Source organism: Panicum hallii, chromosome 6, assembly GCF_002211085.1.
Source record: "Panicum hallii strain FIL2 chromosome 6, PHallii_v3.1, whole genome shotgun sequence".
NCBI lineage: Eukaryota > Viridiplantae > Streptophyta > Magnoliopsida > Poales > Poaceae > Panicum > Panicum hallii.
The window spans coordinates 19,878,419-19,894,070 of record NC_038047.1 but is presented as its reverse complement, the minus strand read 5'-3'; the positions used below and the strand labels follow the sequence as shown (position 1 = coordinate 19,894,070).

At 43.0% G+C, this 15,652-nt stretch overlaps 1 protein-coding gene across 3 annotated transcripts in view; it reads right to left on the bottom strand.

Moving 5' to 3' along the window:
- Positions 1-12,286: 12,286 nt before the first annotated feature.
- LOC112896988 (synaptotagmin-5-like) overlaps positions 12,287-15,652 on the bottom strand; it is a 52,629-nt gene continuing 49,263 nt past the window's right edge. For all 3 annotated transcript variants that reach the window (XM_025965142.1, XM_025965139.1, XM_025965140.1), the window contains exons 11-13: positions 13,298-13,570; positions 13,109-13,222; positions 12,287-12,538 (exon numbers count right to left, since the gene is read on the bottom strand). In XM_025965142.1, coding sequence (XP_025820927.1) covers positions 12,380-12,538; positions 13,109-13,222; positions 13,298-13,570 — 546 coding nt within the window. In that variant the 3' untranslated portion in view covers positions 12,287-12,379. The remainder of the gene's footprint in view (positions 12,539-13,108; positions 13,223-13,297; positions 13,571-15,652) is intronic.

Here is a 15,652-nt window from a genome sequence, read left to right as displayed (position 1 = left end):
ATCTTGTCCAATATCTTTATTTTCTGAAATGAGATGATTGAATGGAGTATATGCATTGCTTATCCGAGTGGTGTACCTTCTGAAATTGGGAGTAAAGCTATGTGGTTAATAATGGATATCTCCTTTGTTTCAGATGGTTGGAGCCACGCACGGAACCCCGGAAGGCTTCCGGGCAGATCAAGCTAGCGGGTCTCAACAACCGCTACCGCCACCTCCAAATCTAGCCGAGGTTATGGCTCGGCAGACCGAACTTCTCAATCTGTTGGTACAAGCACAGCAGAACTAATAGCACCAACAATCAAGAGGAGGTCATGATGAACCTTAGGTGGCAACTTACCAGGATTTCTTCAGTACCCAGCCCCCGCTGTTCAGTAAAGTGGAGGAGCCCCTTGATGCTGATGCTTGGCTTCGCACCATAGAATCCAAGTTCGCTCTTCTTACGATTCCATGTGCGGACTCTAGCAAGGCTCAATTCGCTGCCCAACAACTACGCGGAGCTGCTCGTATCTGGTGGGATAACTACTGTGCCATGCAAGCTGATGGCCACGTTATCTCCTGGGAAGAATTCCGGAATGCTTTCCGAGCACACCATATACCTGAAGGACTAATGGAGCGGAAACTGAATGAGTTCTTGGCACTTACCCAAGGCACCCGCACCGTACTACAATATGCACAGGCTTTTAATCACCTGTGTCAGTACGCGGGCTATCACGCGGATAGTGACACCAAGAAGCAGGACCGCTTCCGTCAGGGCTTGAGCACTAAGCTCAAAGAACGTCTGAACCTTATAAAGGCAAATGCTTTCAGCGAGCTGGTTAACATGGCCTTGACTCAGGAGGATTGTATCACGGCACACCGTGCTAAAAAGAAGTGCAGGATTTCCACTGGACCTGCGAGCGTAACCAGAACAAGGGCAAGAGGCCGATAATGCAAGTCCAGCAAGGGCGAATTAACTTCACCACCCTTGCAGAACTTCCGGATGGAGCTCCCATCATGTCGGGTACATTCTCTATTCACCACAAATCATTTGTTATGTTATTTGATTCAGGGGCAACTCATAGTTTTATTAGTAACAACTATGGTACCCGAATAGGACTTGATCTTTGCCCTACCCAGGGGTCATATATGATTTCTACCCCCGGAGGAAAGATCACTTCCAACCAAATGGTTAGAAGTGTGCCAATTCAGTTAGGTAGCAAAGAAATCAAAACTGATTTGGCGTTGCTAAATTTAGAGGGTATTGATGTGATACTTGGGACAAATTGGATGACTGAACATAGAGTACTACTAGACATCTCTTCCTGAGTTATCGAGTTTGATTCACCATATCATGGAGCCACTACCCTCTATCTGCCTCAGCAAGAGTATCTTCACTCTTGTACTTACGCTATCACAGATATCAAAGTAAAAGATATTCTTGTAGTCTATGAGTACCCCGATGTCTTTCCAGATGACTTACCTAGAATGCCACCAGACAGAGACATTGAGTTTATTATCGAACTTCAACCTGGCACCGCTCCTATTTCAAAGAAGCCGTATCGCATGCCTCCAAATGAATTGGCTGAACTGAAAATCCAACTTCAAGATCTTCTTGACAAGGGTTTCATACGTCCTAGTGCTTCACCTTGGGGTTGTCCTGCTCTCTTTGTAAAGAAGAAGGACAATAGCCTAAGGTTATGTGTCGATTATCGTCCACTCAATGCGGTCACTATCAAAAATAAGTACCCTCTTCCCCGCATTGACATATTATTCGATCAACTAGCTGGAGCTAAGGTCTTTTCTAAGATTGACTTACGCTCTGGTTATCATCAGATCAAAATCAAGCCTTGTGACATTCCAAAAATGGCTTTCTCGACCGGATATGGACTATATGAATATCTGGTTATGTCATTTGGGCTTACTAACGCGCTGGCATATTTCATGTATCTCATGAATTCAGTCTTTATGCCGGAACTCGACAAATTCGTCGTGGTCTTCATCGACGATATTCTAATATATTCCAAAACTAGAGAAGACCATGCTAATCATATACGTGTCGTTCTTCAACGGCTACGTGATCATCGCCTTTACGCCAAATTTTCAAAATGTGAATTTTGGCTAGATATTGTGAAATTTTTGGGACATACTATCTCTAGTAGAGGCATATCGGTTGATCCAACCAAAGTCCAGGAAGTTATGGACTGGAAGTCTCCGACTTCAGTTCATCAAATCCGAAATTTCCTTGGATTGGCGGGATACTATCGCCGATTCATTTCAGACTTCTCCAAGATAGCCAAACCCATGACTGAGCTACTTAAGAAAGAAGTTAAATTCCGATGGGACGATAAGTGTGATGAAGCGTTCCACACCTTGAGAAAACTTCTAACAACCGCTCCAGTGCTAGCTCAGCCAGATAACACCCAGCCTTTTGATGTCTATTGTGATGCCTCTGGAACTGGCCTTGGTTGTGTTCTGATGCAAAATAACCGGGTCATTGCTTATGCATCCCGAGCACTCCGAAATCACGAGCAAAACTACCCAACCCATGATCTTGAATTGGCAGCAGTTATTCATGCTCTCAAAATCTGGCGACATCATCTTATGGGTGCTAAGTGTAACATCTACACTGACATAAGAGCCTCAAATATATTTTTACCCAAGCTGACCTGAATATGAGGCAAAGGCGTTGGTTAGAACTGATCAAAGACTACGATCTTGAGGTACACTATCATCCTGGCAAAGCCAATGTGGTTGCGGATGCACTTAGCCGCAAGGCACATTGTCATTGCTTATCCATAGCAACTTTCGATGACACTCTCTGCAATTAGATGAGAAAACTCAATCTAGAGATCATCCCTCAAGGTAGTCTAAATCTATTATCTATCGAGTCTACTCTTCAAGATAGGATCATCATGTCGCAATTACATGTTGAAGGTATTAAAATTATCAAATCAAAACTATCTTAGGGAGAAGCCAAATATAAGTGTTTCCACACAGATCATCAAGGAGTTTTATGGTTCAACAATCGTATTATTGTACCCAAAGATCATCAACTTTGTAAACAAATCCTTGATGAAGCACATCTATCTAAATTCTCTATTCATCCTGGTAGTACCAAAATGTACCAAGATCTTCGACAAAGATTTTGGTGGACCCGAATGAAAAGAGAAATAGCTAAATATGTATCCTAGTGTGATACATGCCAGAGGGTCAAAGCCAGTCATCTAAAAGCATCTGGTACACTCCAACCACTACCCATTCCGTCATGGAAATGGGAAGACATTAGTATGGATTTCATTGTCGGTCTTCCTAACACGTCCCAAAAACATGACTCCATATGGGTAATTATTGATAGACTTACTAAAACGGCTCATTTTCTTCCTGTGCATACCACTTATTCTGCTAAGAAGTATGCCGAAGTCTATCTTGACCAAATTGTTCGGTTGCATGGTGTCCCTAAGACCATCATTTTTGATCGAGGGGCCTAATTTGTTGCACGCTTTTGGGAACAATTACAGTCTGCTCCTGGAACCAAGCAAAGTGCATGTAGTCAAACCCACCAAGTATGAAGCCGCTATCTTATAAAATTGTCAAGACTTGTAGTTGTTGAATGCTTACGTTGTCTGTTCCGCAGTCCTTCTGCTTCTCCTCCTGACCCCAAGCGCCAAAAGGTGGTCGGGGACCCCAAGAAACTGTTGGGACGGACCCGTCGACTACATCTGCAGGAGTTGTAACCATTGATGTGTCTAGCACCTCGCCATCGGCTGGTGTGACCCCGCCACCGGCAATGAGTACCGTGGTTATAATGGGCTATCCTGAAATTCCACTCAGGATCACTGGAATCTATTGCAGGAAATAAGCTAATAGGATGCTCGGCAACTTTCATGGGATGCTGGTTGCAGAAAATGTGGATGGCCTCCAGAGCTGCAGTCTCGATGGTGTCGATGAGATGATAACCAACCACATCGACCTCGATCGGTTGCCACTTAGAACGAAAAGGGTGCTGAGGAATAGTCATCTTGACTCTGCACCAGGGAACACCCTCCTCTCTATACTCCACTCCATCATACTGGGGAGGCTCGGTGTAGAAGAATAGACTAAGTGATTCCCATAAAAGACGGGGAAAACCCTCCCAGTGCAAGGCATTGGTATGGAGATGCATTGCATGATCCCAAAAGATTTTTGAAGGAGCCGCCATCTGAAACAAGAATTCAGATGGTGAGATTTAGAAGAATACTGAAAACCCAACTAAGACTACCACAAGAATCCTAGTGAAACCACACTAATATAGACAACACTCTATTTGTCCTTAAAAGAACAACACATTTAATGCACTCATTTTAATTATGGTTGGATTATGCATGCACGTACTATTCGACCTCACAACCAAAACAATTGCCGAATATCTTCGAACTTACGTGGTTAATTTCGGTGGCATAACACATACGTCTCTCACTAATAACTAGTCGATAAATCCTATCCATCTTAACCTCTTAATCATGGTTAGTGTACCTGCAGAAAACCGCATTTATATAACATGAACCTTTCATGGCAGCACGACATGAAAGCGTTCCCAAACAGTACTGTTCACTATAGAAACAGTATCCGTACAATTTCCGCCGTATGGACGACGTTAGCATACGTTACATCTATAACATATTCACGGGGGTACCGTATAAAACGGGGGTATGAACAGCGATCGCCATACCCTGTGCCAAACCATATACTCCCAATATATTCAACCTAAGTTGATATATTGGCAGCATCTCAAGTAGGCCATTGCTTGAGAAACAGCGTTTGGTTTGCATCACTGACGGGAAGGCCAATCTCCCTTAGTTGGCTGAGGATCCTTACCTTCTTAACTTATCATCGAATGTGTCGTTACAGAAAGTAAAGTTGGGTTGTGCATGAATTTAAGTTTTGACAGAAAGTAGTGCTGCAAGTTAGAACTGACTATACATATATATATAGTAGCAGCCACCTGATTACTCCCATATAATTCCCTAGGGCTTTACGACTTAAGCACCAACCTTAACGAATCCAACGCACTTTGCAACTTCTTTTGTTAAGCAAATTTTATTCCGAAAATATTTTTAAGAGTTGCTGCTATTGTAAGATTAAACCTACAGCTCTGATACCAGCTGTGGCAGAACTGCCTGAATTATTCCGGCTCAAGTGTACTAGTCATAGCTATCCAGGCGATACTAACTCAACGCACTTCAGACGGAACAAACCATTGGTCTGTCGGGTCTCCGCCCAATACAACCACGGTTCAACGAGATCGAAGCAAGTTTACCTCGCACGAAGGTGAGTTTACAATCACACAACAGCTCACCAACTTTAAATCCACAACATATTAAACATTATTACAAACCGTTTCAAACTTAAGGTAAACTTATACAAACATTGTTTAAAACGATAAGCTAAATAGCTTGTCCAGGTTCACAGCGGAAGGAAATTCACACACGACTACACACATCGCGAGGGTTGACACCAGGTTCAGCCCAAAGCATGGTGTCATTCTGGAGGGTCACTGCCAGCCGGGGACGGATCCCACTCCACGGACCAGCCAAACGGAACAGAAGTTGGCCATGCGGAACTATCCATGGGGTTCTCAAAGGTCATACCTGAAAAATAGACTAGCAAGACTGAGTATACTAATACTCAGCAAGATTTAAGCGAGATTGGGTATACTTAGCCCATAACAAGACCATGAGGGATTGTGAGGCTCTGATTTTCTTTTTGCTGAAAAGCAACAAAGAGTATATTCTGACTTTCATGTTTTAGCTTTCAGATTCTAGTTCATTACCATTCTAAGTAAGCACCTATGCTATACAAGCAAGGTGGAGATTAGCATTCATCAAGATTATTCCAACAATAGTTACTGTTCTTACTCTATGTGGCAGAAGGAATAAGCAGTCTCAATCTCCGCGAGAAACGGATGATTCTGAATCGAATTTCCAAACCTTGCAAGACAAACCTAACTCACACACTTGGAACATCCAACGATAGTTCCGAAGCAACCGTTTGCCTTTCATTCCGACTCGTGGAACAGGGCCACCACAAGCGACTGTAGGACCATACACACACCAATTGTGCAGGACATACGTCTGTAGCGCGACTACATGACCGTACTCCTGTCCGCTGCGCGGAATGTACTTCCGCACGTCGGTGCATGAGAAAAACCAAATTACTAGTGGTGGGAGGTATGTCCACTCCTCGGGCCGATTGGTTACTAGGCTTACCGCTTTACCATATTTCGCAGCATGTGGCTAGTACTTTCAAACGCTTAGCCACCACTACCACATACTGCGACCTTATCAACTTTTATCAACACAGATGGGGTAATCTTCCGAGTCATGATACTGCACATGACCCTGTCCGTTATCCTTATAGTGATTGCATAATAGTAAACATTCAACTCCTATATCACGCGAGTGACAGGAAATCACCCGACTTCTGCCGGTCCTATTAGCAAAGCATCTATCTGATAAGGACTCAGGCATAATACATAGGTTCCTAGTCTCAATGCATCTAGGGCTTCATTTCAACTCCTAGACTTAATACAAGATATAATATATACATATAGGATTGCATAAATGTAGTAATTTGAAATACTGGGTTATGCACCGGGGCTTGCCTTCTTGAGCGGGTCTGGGGGCAGGAGTATCAAAGATTTCCGAACTTTGGTTTGGAGCTTCAGTTAGAGTCTCGACGATGTTTACTAGGTCTTCAAAAAAGCCTTGCTCAGTTTCCGGGACTAGCTCGTAGTCTCCGTCGTCGAGTGTCGTTGACTCTACAAGATATGCAATGATTTAAATTAGATGGTTCTCGAGATAAGAGTTTTATTTCATGATAAAGTTACAATCCAATAGATTAATACACATAAATCCATAAAGCAAGAGGTTTAAATATAAACTTATTATTGGTATCCTAATTCAATTATCCTAATTAGTTGAATTAATTGAATTAGGTTAACAAGTTTGATTTTTTAATTTGAAATTCACAAAGGCTATGGTCTTGAATTTTTGTGGATAATCTTATTCCTAGTGGATAAGCTTATTATGAATTTTTCATAATTTTCTGAAAATAGACACTAGGGTATTTGAATTTAGATCAAATGTTAGGTTTAAATTCAAATCTTAGGTAAAAAAGTGCTATAAATTCTTGAAAAATTATTTATGAACTAACTATCAACATATCAACATATGATAAAATATCTAAGCATGAAAAGCTTAGGAACATGTTTGAATAAATTCAAATCCTTTCAAGCTTGATTTGTACAAAATTAAAGTAGCTGAAGCTAGGTTGCAATACTGATGCTGAAATTTTTACACAAGCTTGTATTCACCTTAAACAGACTACACACCAAAAATCACAAGAAAAAGAGCTAGCATGCAAAAGTTATGCACAAGATACTCTTTTGTTAAAGTTTAACATAAATCAAAAAGTATTTAGTTTCAAACCAGACTCTATTAACAAAAGTTGTAGAATTAGACTTCTAGATTCCAACAAAACTGGTTTGGCAATTTTTGAATTTTTCTACAAATTTCTATGGATTTTCAAAGTTGGCTAATTTAAATTAGAGAGGGGTACTCATTTTCTACAGATAGGCCCCTGGAAAGATTTGAATCGTTACAAATAGACCCTTGGTCGGGTTTTACAGAGGGGGCAGATCGACGGCGACCAAATCCAGCGAGGGGGCTCATCGGCGGTGAGGGGCAAGTGAGGGGAAATGTTCAGGGACTCACGGCGGTCTCGGGGGTGGCCGGTGTTGAGGAAGAGAAGGGCTAGGGCGGCTTAATCGACGGCGAACAGGGGCGGCGGCGGAGCTCCGAGGGGTGTCGTCTGCGTTCTGGTGGCTAGGTGCCGGAGGGCAGTGAAGAAGCTGCTGGGAAGCTTCTACGGGATGATGTGGTGCTACTAGTGCCCTTGGCTGGGGCTGAGGGGTGGTGTAGCGTCGGGTCGACGGCGAGGCCGAACGCGGCGGAGCTTGAGCTTGCCGGTGCTGTGGGGGACAATGCTCGGGTGCGGAAAAACGAAATTGGATGGGTCAGTGAGCTGCAGGGAGTCGCAGCGGTGCTCTAGGAGCACTGGATCGCGGGTGGGAGGCGGCGTGGGTGGCTGACGACGGCGGCCAGAGGCTGCGGCGGAGGTCCGGCGAGGTGTGGTGCTCGGGAGAGGAAATGGCAGTGGAAATGCAGACGCGTGAAAGCAAGAGGGAATGCGTGGGAAGCTCCAGGATGTGCTCGGGGTCCAGAAGAAGGCGTGGTCGCGCGGGAGCAGGAGCTGGCAAGCCGGCGAGAGTCGTGGTGGCTCGGGCGGCGGTGGTGCGACGTGGAGAGGCAGGAGCAGGCCAGCGCGAGGCCGGGAAGGCGGCGGGCAAGACGCAGGAGGGCACGTGGCACGACTTAGAGCGGCGCGAGGGCGGCCGGTGCGCGGCACATGGCCGGCGAGGGCGGCGGGGCGTCGGGCAGAGAAAACAGAGAGCCGAGGGCTGGAGGTAGATGAAGGAGGATCTATTTGCAATTTCCCAAAAGTGCAGGGAATTCACTATAAAGCCTAGATAACTTTTGAACCATAGCTCAAATGAAAATATGCTCAAAAGCAAAAGTGTAGGGTTTAGCAAGATCTACAACTTTGCTTTAAGGTTTAGTTACAAAAGAGCTAAGGATTTGAAACTAACATAAAACTTAGCAAAGTTTTAAACTTTAATTAAATCCTATTTAAAATCTACACCACACTTGCATCCTTTGGGTAGTTTCACCTATATTTGCGGTTTAAAAGCAAGTTCTTGACTTTTGCAAAACAACCTTCATATGTTTTGATTTTACCTCCCATTCTCACCCATTTAACACTAAAGGACCTACATTTTTCAGAATTACATAAATATCCTTTTTCCTTTTGCATTCAAATTTGAACACACATACACAAGATTAAACATGCACACTTTATACTAGAATCTAGTGTATTTATAATCCTAAATACCTGAATGTCACATCTATCTTATTATATCACACTTTTCAACATCTTAGGCAACATCCTCCTAAATTAATGATCCCACAAGCATTAAGTATTGGTTAAGGAATAAAACTTATGCTTGCCAACATGTGAGATGCGGAGTTATGATCAAGTTAATTTGTTCCATATGGTTATTTTTTGCAAGGAAAAAAGGCTTCATCAAAAGATACGAACATTATGAAATAACCTCAAGTGGGGGGAGAGAAGTGCAAACCAGCATTGATGACTTGCTTGAGCTTTTCCCTTGGTACCTAGAGTTGTGTTCACTTGTGGAGCCATGGAAGCACCTTGTTCTTCGGATTATGTCCTCCCCCACGCTCAGATTTTGCGACACTTGGTGTCAAAAATTGAGCGCCTGAGGTAGTAGTCCCCTTTGATCTTTCCTCATCAAAGCATGCAAGGGGGTCCTTAATCCAATTGTTTCAGCTCTTCGTTTATTTAAGTCTCAACCGGAAAGGTTAATACCAAAAATACCCGAAAGGAGCAAGTCCTAGAATTATATCCTGAAGCTCTTTTTAATTTATTGAAGAGCAAAGATTTTTTTCATTTTTTTTAAATTTGGATAGAATTGAAAAAGGGAAAAAGAAAGAAGTAAGAAAACTGAATAAAAATACGGGTTACCTCCTAGCAGTGCTTGTTTATGGTCAAAAGTTCGACCTTGGGAGCCTCTTTTTGACGTTGCTGCTAGTTTGGTGTTGTGGATCCCTCCATCACCAATCTTTAGATTAAGCTCATGATATCTAGTTGAAAGATTTGCACAACAAACCATGACAAGATTTGTAATATTTATGATAGACAAAGCCATCCACAACCATCCTTTTGAAATTTTTCTGATAGAGGGGCAAGAGATGGCTAGAATCATTGTGTGTGCTAATGACGGGAAGAGATGGAGTCTCCTCGAAGAAGCATGGATCTTGTGGCTCTTCCAAGATGAAATTTCCATGCTCGTCATTGTCTTCGTACCCGACATGGAGTTTGCTGCCTCAAGAGTATCCATAGAGCAGACATTTTCAAGATCATGCTCTAGCCTATAGTATTCATGAGGTGTATCATAATCTATGCCTTTGATATGAAAATCCTTGAATTGTTCCGGGTCAAGAAGAAGAGATTTTTCCTCGGAATCAAAAAATGGATCAAGGCATTGATATGATTCTTGGAGTTTCGATTAACTTGGAGAGATAGGAGCTTTGAACTCCTCCTCAGAAAACTCAAACTCGTCCTCCGAGAATTGGAACTCCATGTTGTGGAATGATGAATCCGCCTTTACTAGATTAGTGTCGGATAGGGCTGGAAACGAGCCGAGCCGAGCCAGGCTCGGCTCGGCTCGCCTTGGCTCGGTCATCCAGCGAGCCGAGCCTGGCTCAGCTCGGTAATTTCACGAGCTGGTGGAAGAGGCTCGGCTCGGCTCGTTATCGGCTCGCGAGCCGGCTCGAGCCAGCTCACGAGCCACAACTGGTTATTGCATTACAGATCAAGTTTTGAAGAAAACAGCAAAGTTTCAATAAGAAGCATTCATAACAGCAACTCAGCAAGGTTTTAACAGGACCACAGCAAGATTCTCTTAGTTACAGCAAGAAAAAAATGCATAAAGAGCATCATAAACAGCTACACGCAGGCTTTCATTGGTTTGGCCTCAGCTCGCGAGCCGGCTCGCGAGCCGGAGCGAGCCGGCTCGGCTCGGCTCGGCGTTTTAGCGAGCCGAGAAAAGAGGCTCGGCTCGGCTCGTTCTAAGCTCGCGAGCCGCCCCGAGCCGAGCCGAGCCGCTCCGAGCCCGAGCCGAGCTTCGAGCCGCGAGCTTTTTTTCCAGCCCTAGTGTCGGACAAGGATTCTTCCTCGGGATCGGGAGTCACTACCTCAGAATCTCTATAAGCATCACTTTCTTCCCTTAGTAATGATGAGAAATCACCATCCACTATCGATTCGTCATCATCAAACATGGACAAGAAGAAAGGTTGACGATCTTTGCTAAAGGACTTAGGATCCTAAAAATATTTTTCAATTTTATTCCAAAAATTCATTTAAATCTTTACATATAGCATAACAAATAAAAAAAGTGAAACTTCTACACTATGGTTATTGTGAACTTTAGATAAAAAATATGTCAAGTATATTTCAGTGTATACAAAGGTTAGGATTGTTGAAACCTCAAAGTATGACTTGAATTGTATTGTATGAAATATAGTCATAGGCATATGTAGGTTCATAATAATTTTTTGATAATTAAATGACCTTAAATAAAAAAGTTATCAACTACAAAGTTTTAGATCTAGTCATTCTCTACAATTTTGATATAAAGTTTGACTTCATCCGAGATTATATGAAAAAGTTATGATTTTTTGCGTGGAACCATTTAGGGGCAGGTCATGCCATCACCTACCCCTAAAAATATATTTTTAGGGGCAGGTGACGCCATCACCCACCCTAGAAATGCCATCTTTTCCAGGGAAAGGTGGTGGTGTCACCCGCACCTAGAAATACTATTTTTAGCTGCGGGTGATGCCATGACCTGCCCTTAAAAATGATGCCCATTTGTAGGGGTGGGTGATGCTGTAACTCGCCCCTAAAAATACTTTTCGAGGGGCGGGTTAGATGCTACAATACCGAGCTCTATTTATAGGAGCGGGTTACCTTTCGATCCGCCCATAGAGAAAATGGAGCTTGCTACAAATCGATTTTGTAGTAGTGGTATCTGAGCTGTTTTCTTAGCCCAAGCTACTATTGTACAGCTCTAGTATAGAGTTTAGTACCTGGACGCATGCATACAGTCACACTCACACTCACACACCCATGCACATAGCACACTCCTGTAGAAATATTATTGAGACACCGAGGCTCTACAAGGTAAAACTAGGTCTCCTTTCCTAACAGCTAGAAGTATTGCATTATCTCATCTAGAAGTACATACATGTCCCTATGAATGCGACCAACTATAGGACTTGAGGACCTCCCAGTGTTACAGCAGAGAAGATAATGCAAGACTCAGTTCATCAACACCACATTCAACACCTGAGTATTTGCTAAGGATCACTCTGCATAAATGAACATGTGACACCACATTCAACACATGAGTGTTTGCTAAGGATCACTCGACATAAATGAACATGTGACACCACATTCAACAACTAAGTATTTGCTAAGGATCACTCTACATAAATGAACATGTGTTGGATCTGTATTTCTAAAATGTAACAAACCTACCTTTTTTCATATATCACGGGTTTTCATGCATTTCCATCGCAAAGGAGAAACTTTAGAAGGTTGATCTTTTTATTCTGTTTCATCATGTCGCTCCAGGAAGTGTGGATTTGTGTACAGGAAGGTAAGGCATACTAGAGGATGAGATATTTATCTTCCTTTCCGTTTAAGGTACATTTAGGTTTCACTGATCTCGGTCCTGATCACGGTAGATTGGCTGTGCCGTCCACTTGAAGTGCAAGTTTAGCCTTCCAGATTTGGCACCTTGCAAGATGAAGGTATCCTGGAACTCACCTTCTAGTAAAACTCTTGTGAGTGTCAAGATGCACCTCCCTATGTAACCCTACAACATAAATTGGTAACATTAGCACATGACAATTACAAGATCAAGCAGCAAGTTCGAAGTTCGAAGTACAAAGAGCAATTATATTCCATCCAAGTAAAGGTAAGTCAGAAATTTCAGATTCAACGATACTATGAGAACCACGGAGTTCAGTTGAACACAGCAAATTAATGAGAAATCAGCAGAAGTAATAGATCCTGTACTAGTCTAATTGGTCACTCTATCTGAAAAAAATATAAAGGTCACTTGGCCATTTGTTGCATATTTGAAAGAATGCTTGAAGGATCAAACAAGGAAGAAAAAGTAAACTAGGTTAACAAGAGAGCTACACATTATAAAAATACATAAACAACAATGAAGATATAAAAATATTCTCTCCTATAGTGTTTCTCTGACTTGGAAAACCAGAATATTTATCTACTCTAGAATACTAAAAACAACACGCTTAAACATATATAAAATAAAGATGAACACGAGGAAATAAGTAGAAATATATCAAACCATAAAGAATATAATCAAGGTAGAGAGTTCAAATGATATAAACAATATGGAAGAAGAGATCGAATGTACCTTTCCAAATGTATCATGGTCCCATATTTCCACCATGAGCAAATCATGCAGTGCATCTTCTACCACAAAATCAAATGTTTGGTTCCATATTGGATTTAGCGTGTCTGTCACAACCTGCAACGATATTACACTGTGTCAGGGTAGTTAAATATGGCCAAACAGAACTCTCAGATTGCGAAAAATAATAACCCTTGTCTTCTTTTTGGTTTCTCCCTTCTTTAAGTACATGACGACAAATGGGTCAGCCTTGCCACCAATGTCCATTGGTGGCAGGTCCTCTGCAGATATAACCGTTACCGAAAGGACTCCTCTCATAATAATATTTTTCCTTTGGTTAACATCATATCCATTAGATTCAGTCTTGAGAACTTTCTCCAAAGAAGTCAGTTGAATCTGATTGGCAAAAGGATTGGAAACCCCTTCATGCTTCGCGTAAGGGTAGTAGAGAAGCTCCAGGTGAACCTGAGGAATAAGGAAACAAAGCAAAATCATTAGCTTCCCAGCCAGAAAAAATTTGAGAACACCACTATTACATTTTATCTAAGCTTATTCAAAGTTCAATAATTATATAAAACAAAGAAAGAGCATATATATTACTGAAGCTGTCACACATGGGATCTCAGGTGGGGCTGTATCTATATATACAGCTTAGACAGGTAGGCATTGCATGTGGTGTAGCTGGCATAGGCACCAGGGATGTTAAGAGAACTTTTTTTACAATTTTTACAGGATTGACATACATTTCGTTAGCTACATAGTTAGGTTCTATTTATCTTCAATTTGTCACAACTATATCCAACAATGTTGCTTCATCCCATGATCTCAGAACAGTATGGCCCAAGTTAGTCTGAGTATTTTAGCATACGGCACTGTAATCTTTGTCATGTTAGAGAAAAAACATTGAAATTTTAAGGGCTAGTTGCACTTGTTAGTGTGCTGGGAGCCTGGGACTATTAATATGAATTGGCCTCGACTCATGGCCGGACTGCTTTTGGCATTTTGATGGACTTGTTCACTTGGTTATTTAGGCCCCTAAACGATTAAAATGCATGTCTTTCCCCAAAACACCATACTGTATCTGCCTATTTTAGCATGTCGCTCGAGGCTTGAAATATTCCAGATGATAAAGGTTAGGTCGATGGTTGTGGTGTGGTATCAAGTTCTGGTGCTAGGTGGACTCCACAGATGGAGCTCCACACTAATGTGCAATAGGTGAGATAGCAGGAAGAACTAGCTAGTCACACTCCACCTAGAGGCTCTGACTGCTTGTTTTTGGTTCTTGCTTGCCTTCAAATAGATGATAGTGCCATGAATATATAGCCAGAAACCCATAAGGTAACTGAAGCAACCATAATAAGATACTTATCCTAACTACCCAACTAATGCATACATGCATGCTGCCAACTCCCTTGATCAGCTACCCTAAGGATACTTCGGTTGTCCTTACTGGGAGGCACGCCATCCTCCTTCAGGGGCTATACTGCCCAGCCACCCCTTGACGAAAGCTCGCTCTTGAGCTGTCATACTCAAACCTGGATGCGACATCTCTTAAGCACGAATGGTAGGCTGCTGAAGAAAATTGAGTAGTCTGATGCTGGTGAAGATACCAGCACCCATTAGCCACCATAATATGGTTGAGGTTGTCAAGCAGACAACGGCGACCATAGGTGAGCTCCTCTGATGGCAAAGTGAAGCAACAACCTGGAGTAGTATGAGTCGGACTTTCTGCTTGGTTGAGGCCATCTCTGCAAGAGAGTATGGAAGAATTTGCTGACCTACAAAACTGCAGAAGTAGCTCTGCAGGATTCCTTGGGCTTGTACTGAGGAAAATAGGTCAGGTGGGCATGCATGAAGTTTGCAGACAAGAGCCAGAAGCGATGGAACGATGCCAGCCCAATGAAAACGGCGGGACAGGCAACTAGAGCTATTTCTGTAGTGTTGTGTGGCCTAGCAGATCAGGGCCCCAGAGTTTCTTATCTTGCTCCACTAGCTCTCACGTACGCAACAGGTGGCAGCAGCGTAGTCCCTGATGCTGGAGTGATGACAAGCAGTGGTGTTGGTGTGGGTGCAATCGGTGCAGTGGCCAGCGCCGTGACAGTTGGTGGTGCTAACACAGATGAGTGTGGCAGCAACATCAGAGGTGAAGACATTGTCGCTATTGCTGGGAAGGATGTCATAGGTGCTGCTGGTGCAGTCACGCATGTCGAGGCTAAAGATGTAGGTGCGGCCGATGTTGTCTTCATGGTCAGTGCCAATGCTGCAGACCAATGCAGCAATGACATTAAAAGTGAAGATATTAGATATTGCCACCAGTGCTATTGGCGAGGCCACCCGTGGAGAAGATGCAGCGGGCATAAAGGCTGCTGGTAGACACAACGCCATCATTTTTGTAGGCCATATCGGTTGCCAACGCCACCATCTCCTACCAAAGCCCTTCACTGTGGAAAAGACAACATCCAACTTGGCCATGGCTGCCTTGGCAACGGCTGAGGAGACGAACCACCCATTGCAATAAATAAAGATGTCTATTGCTGGATGAGATGC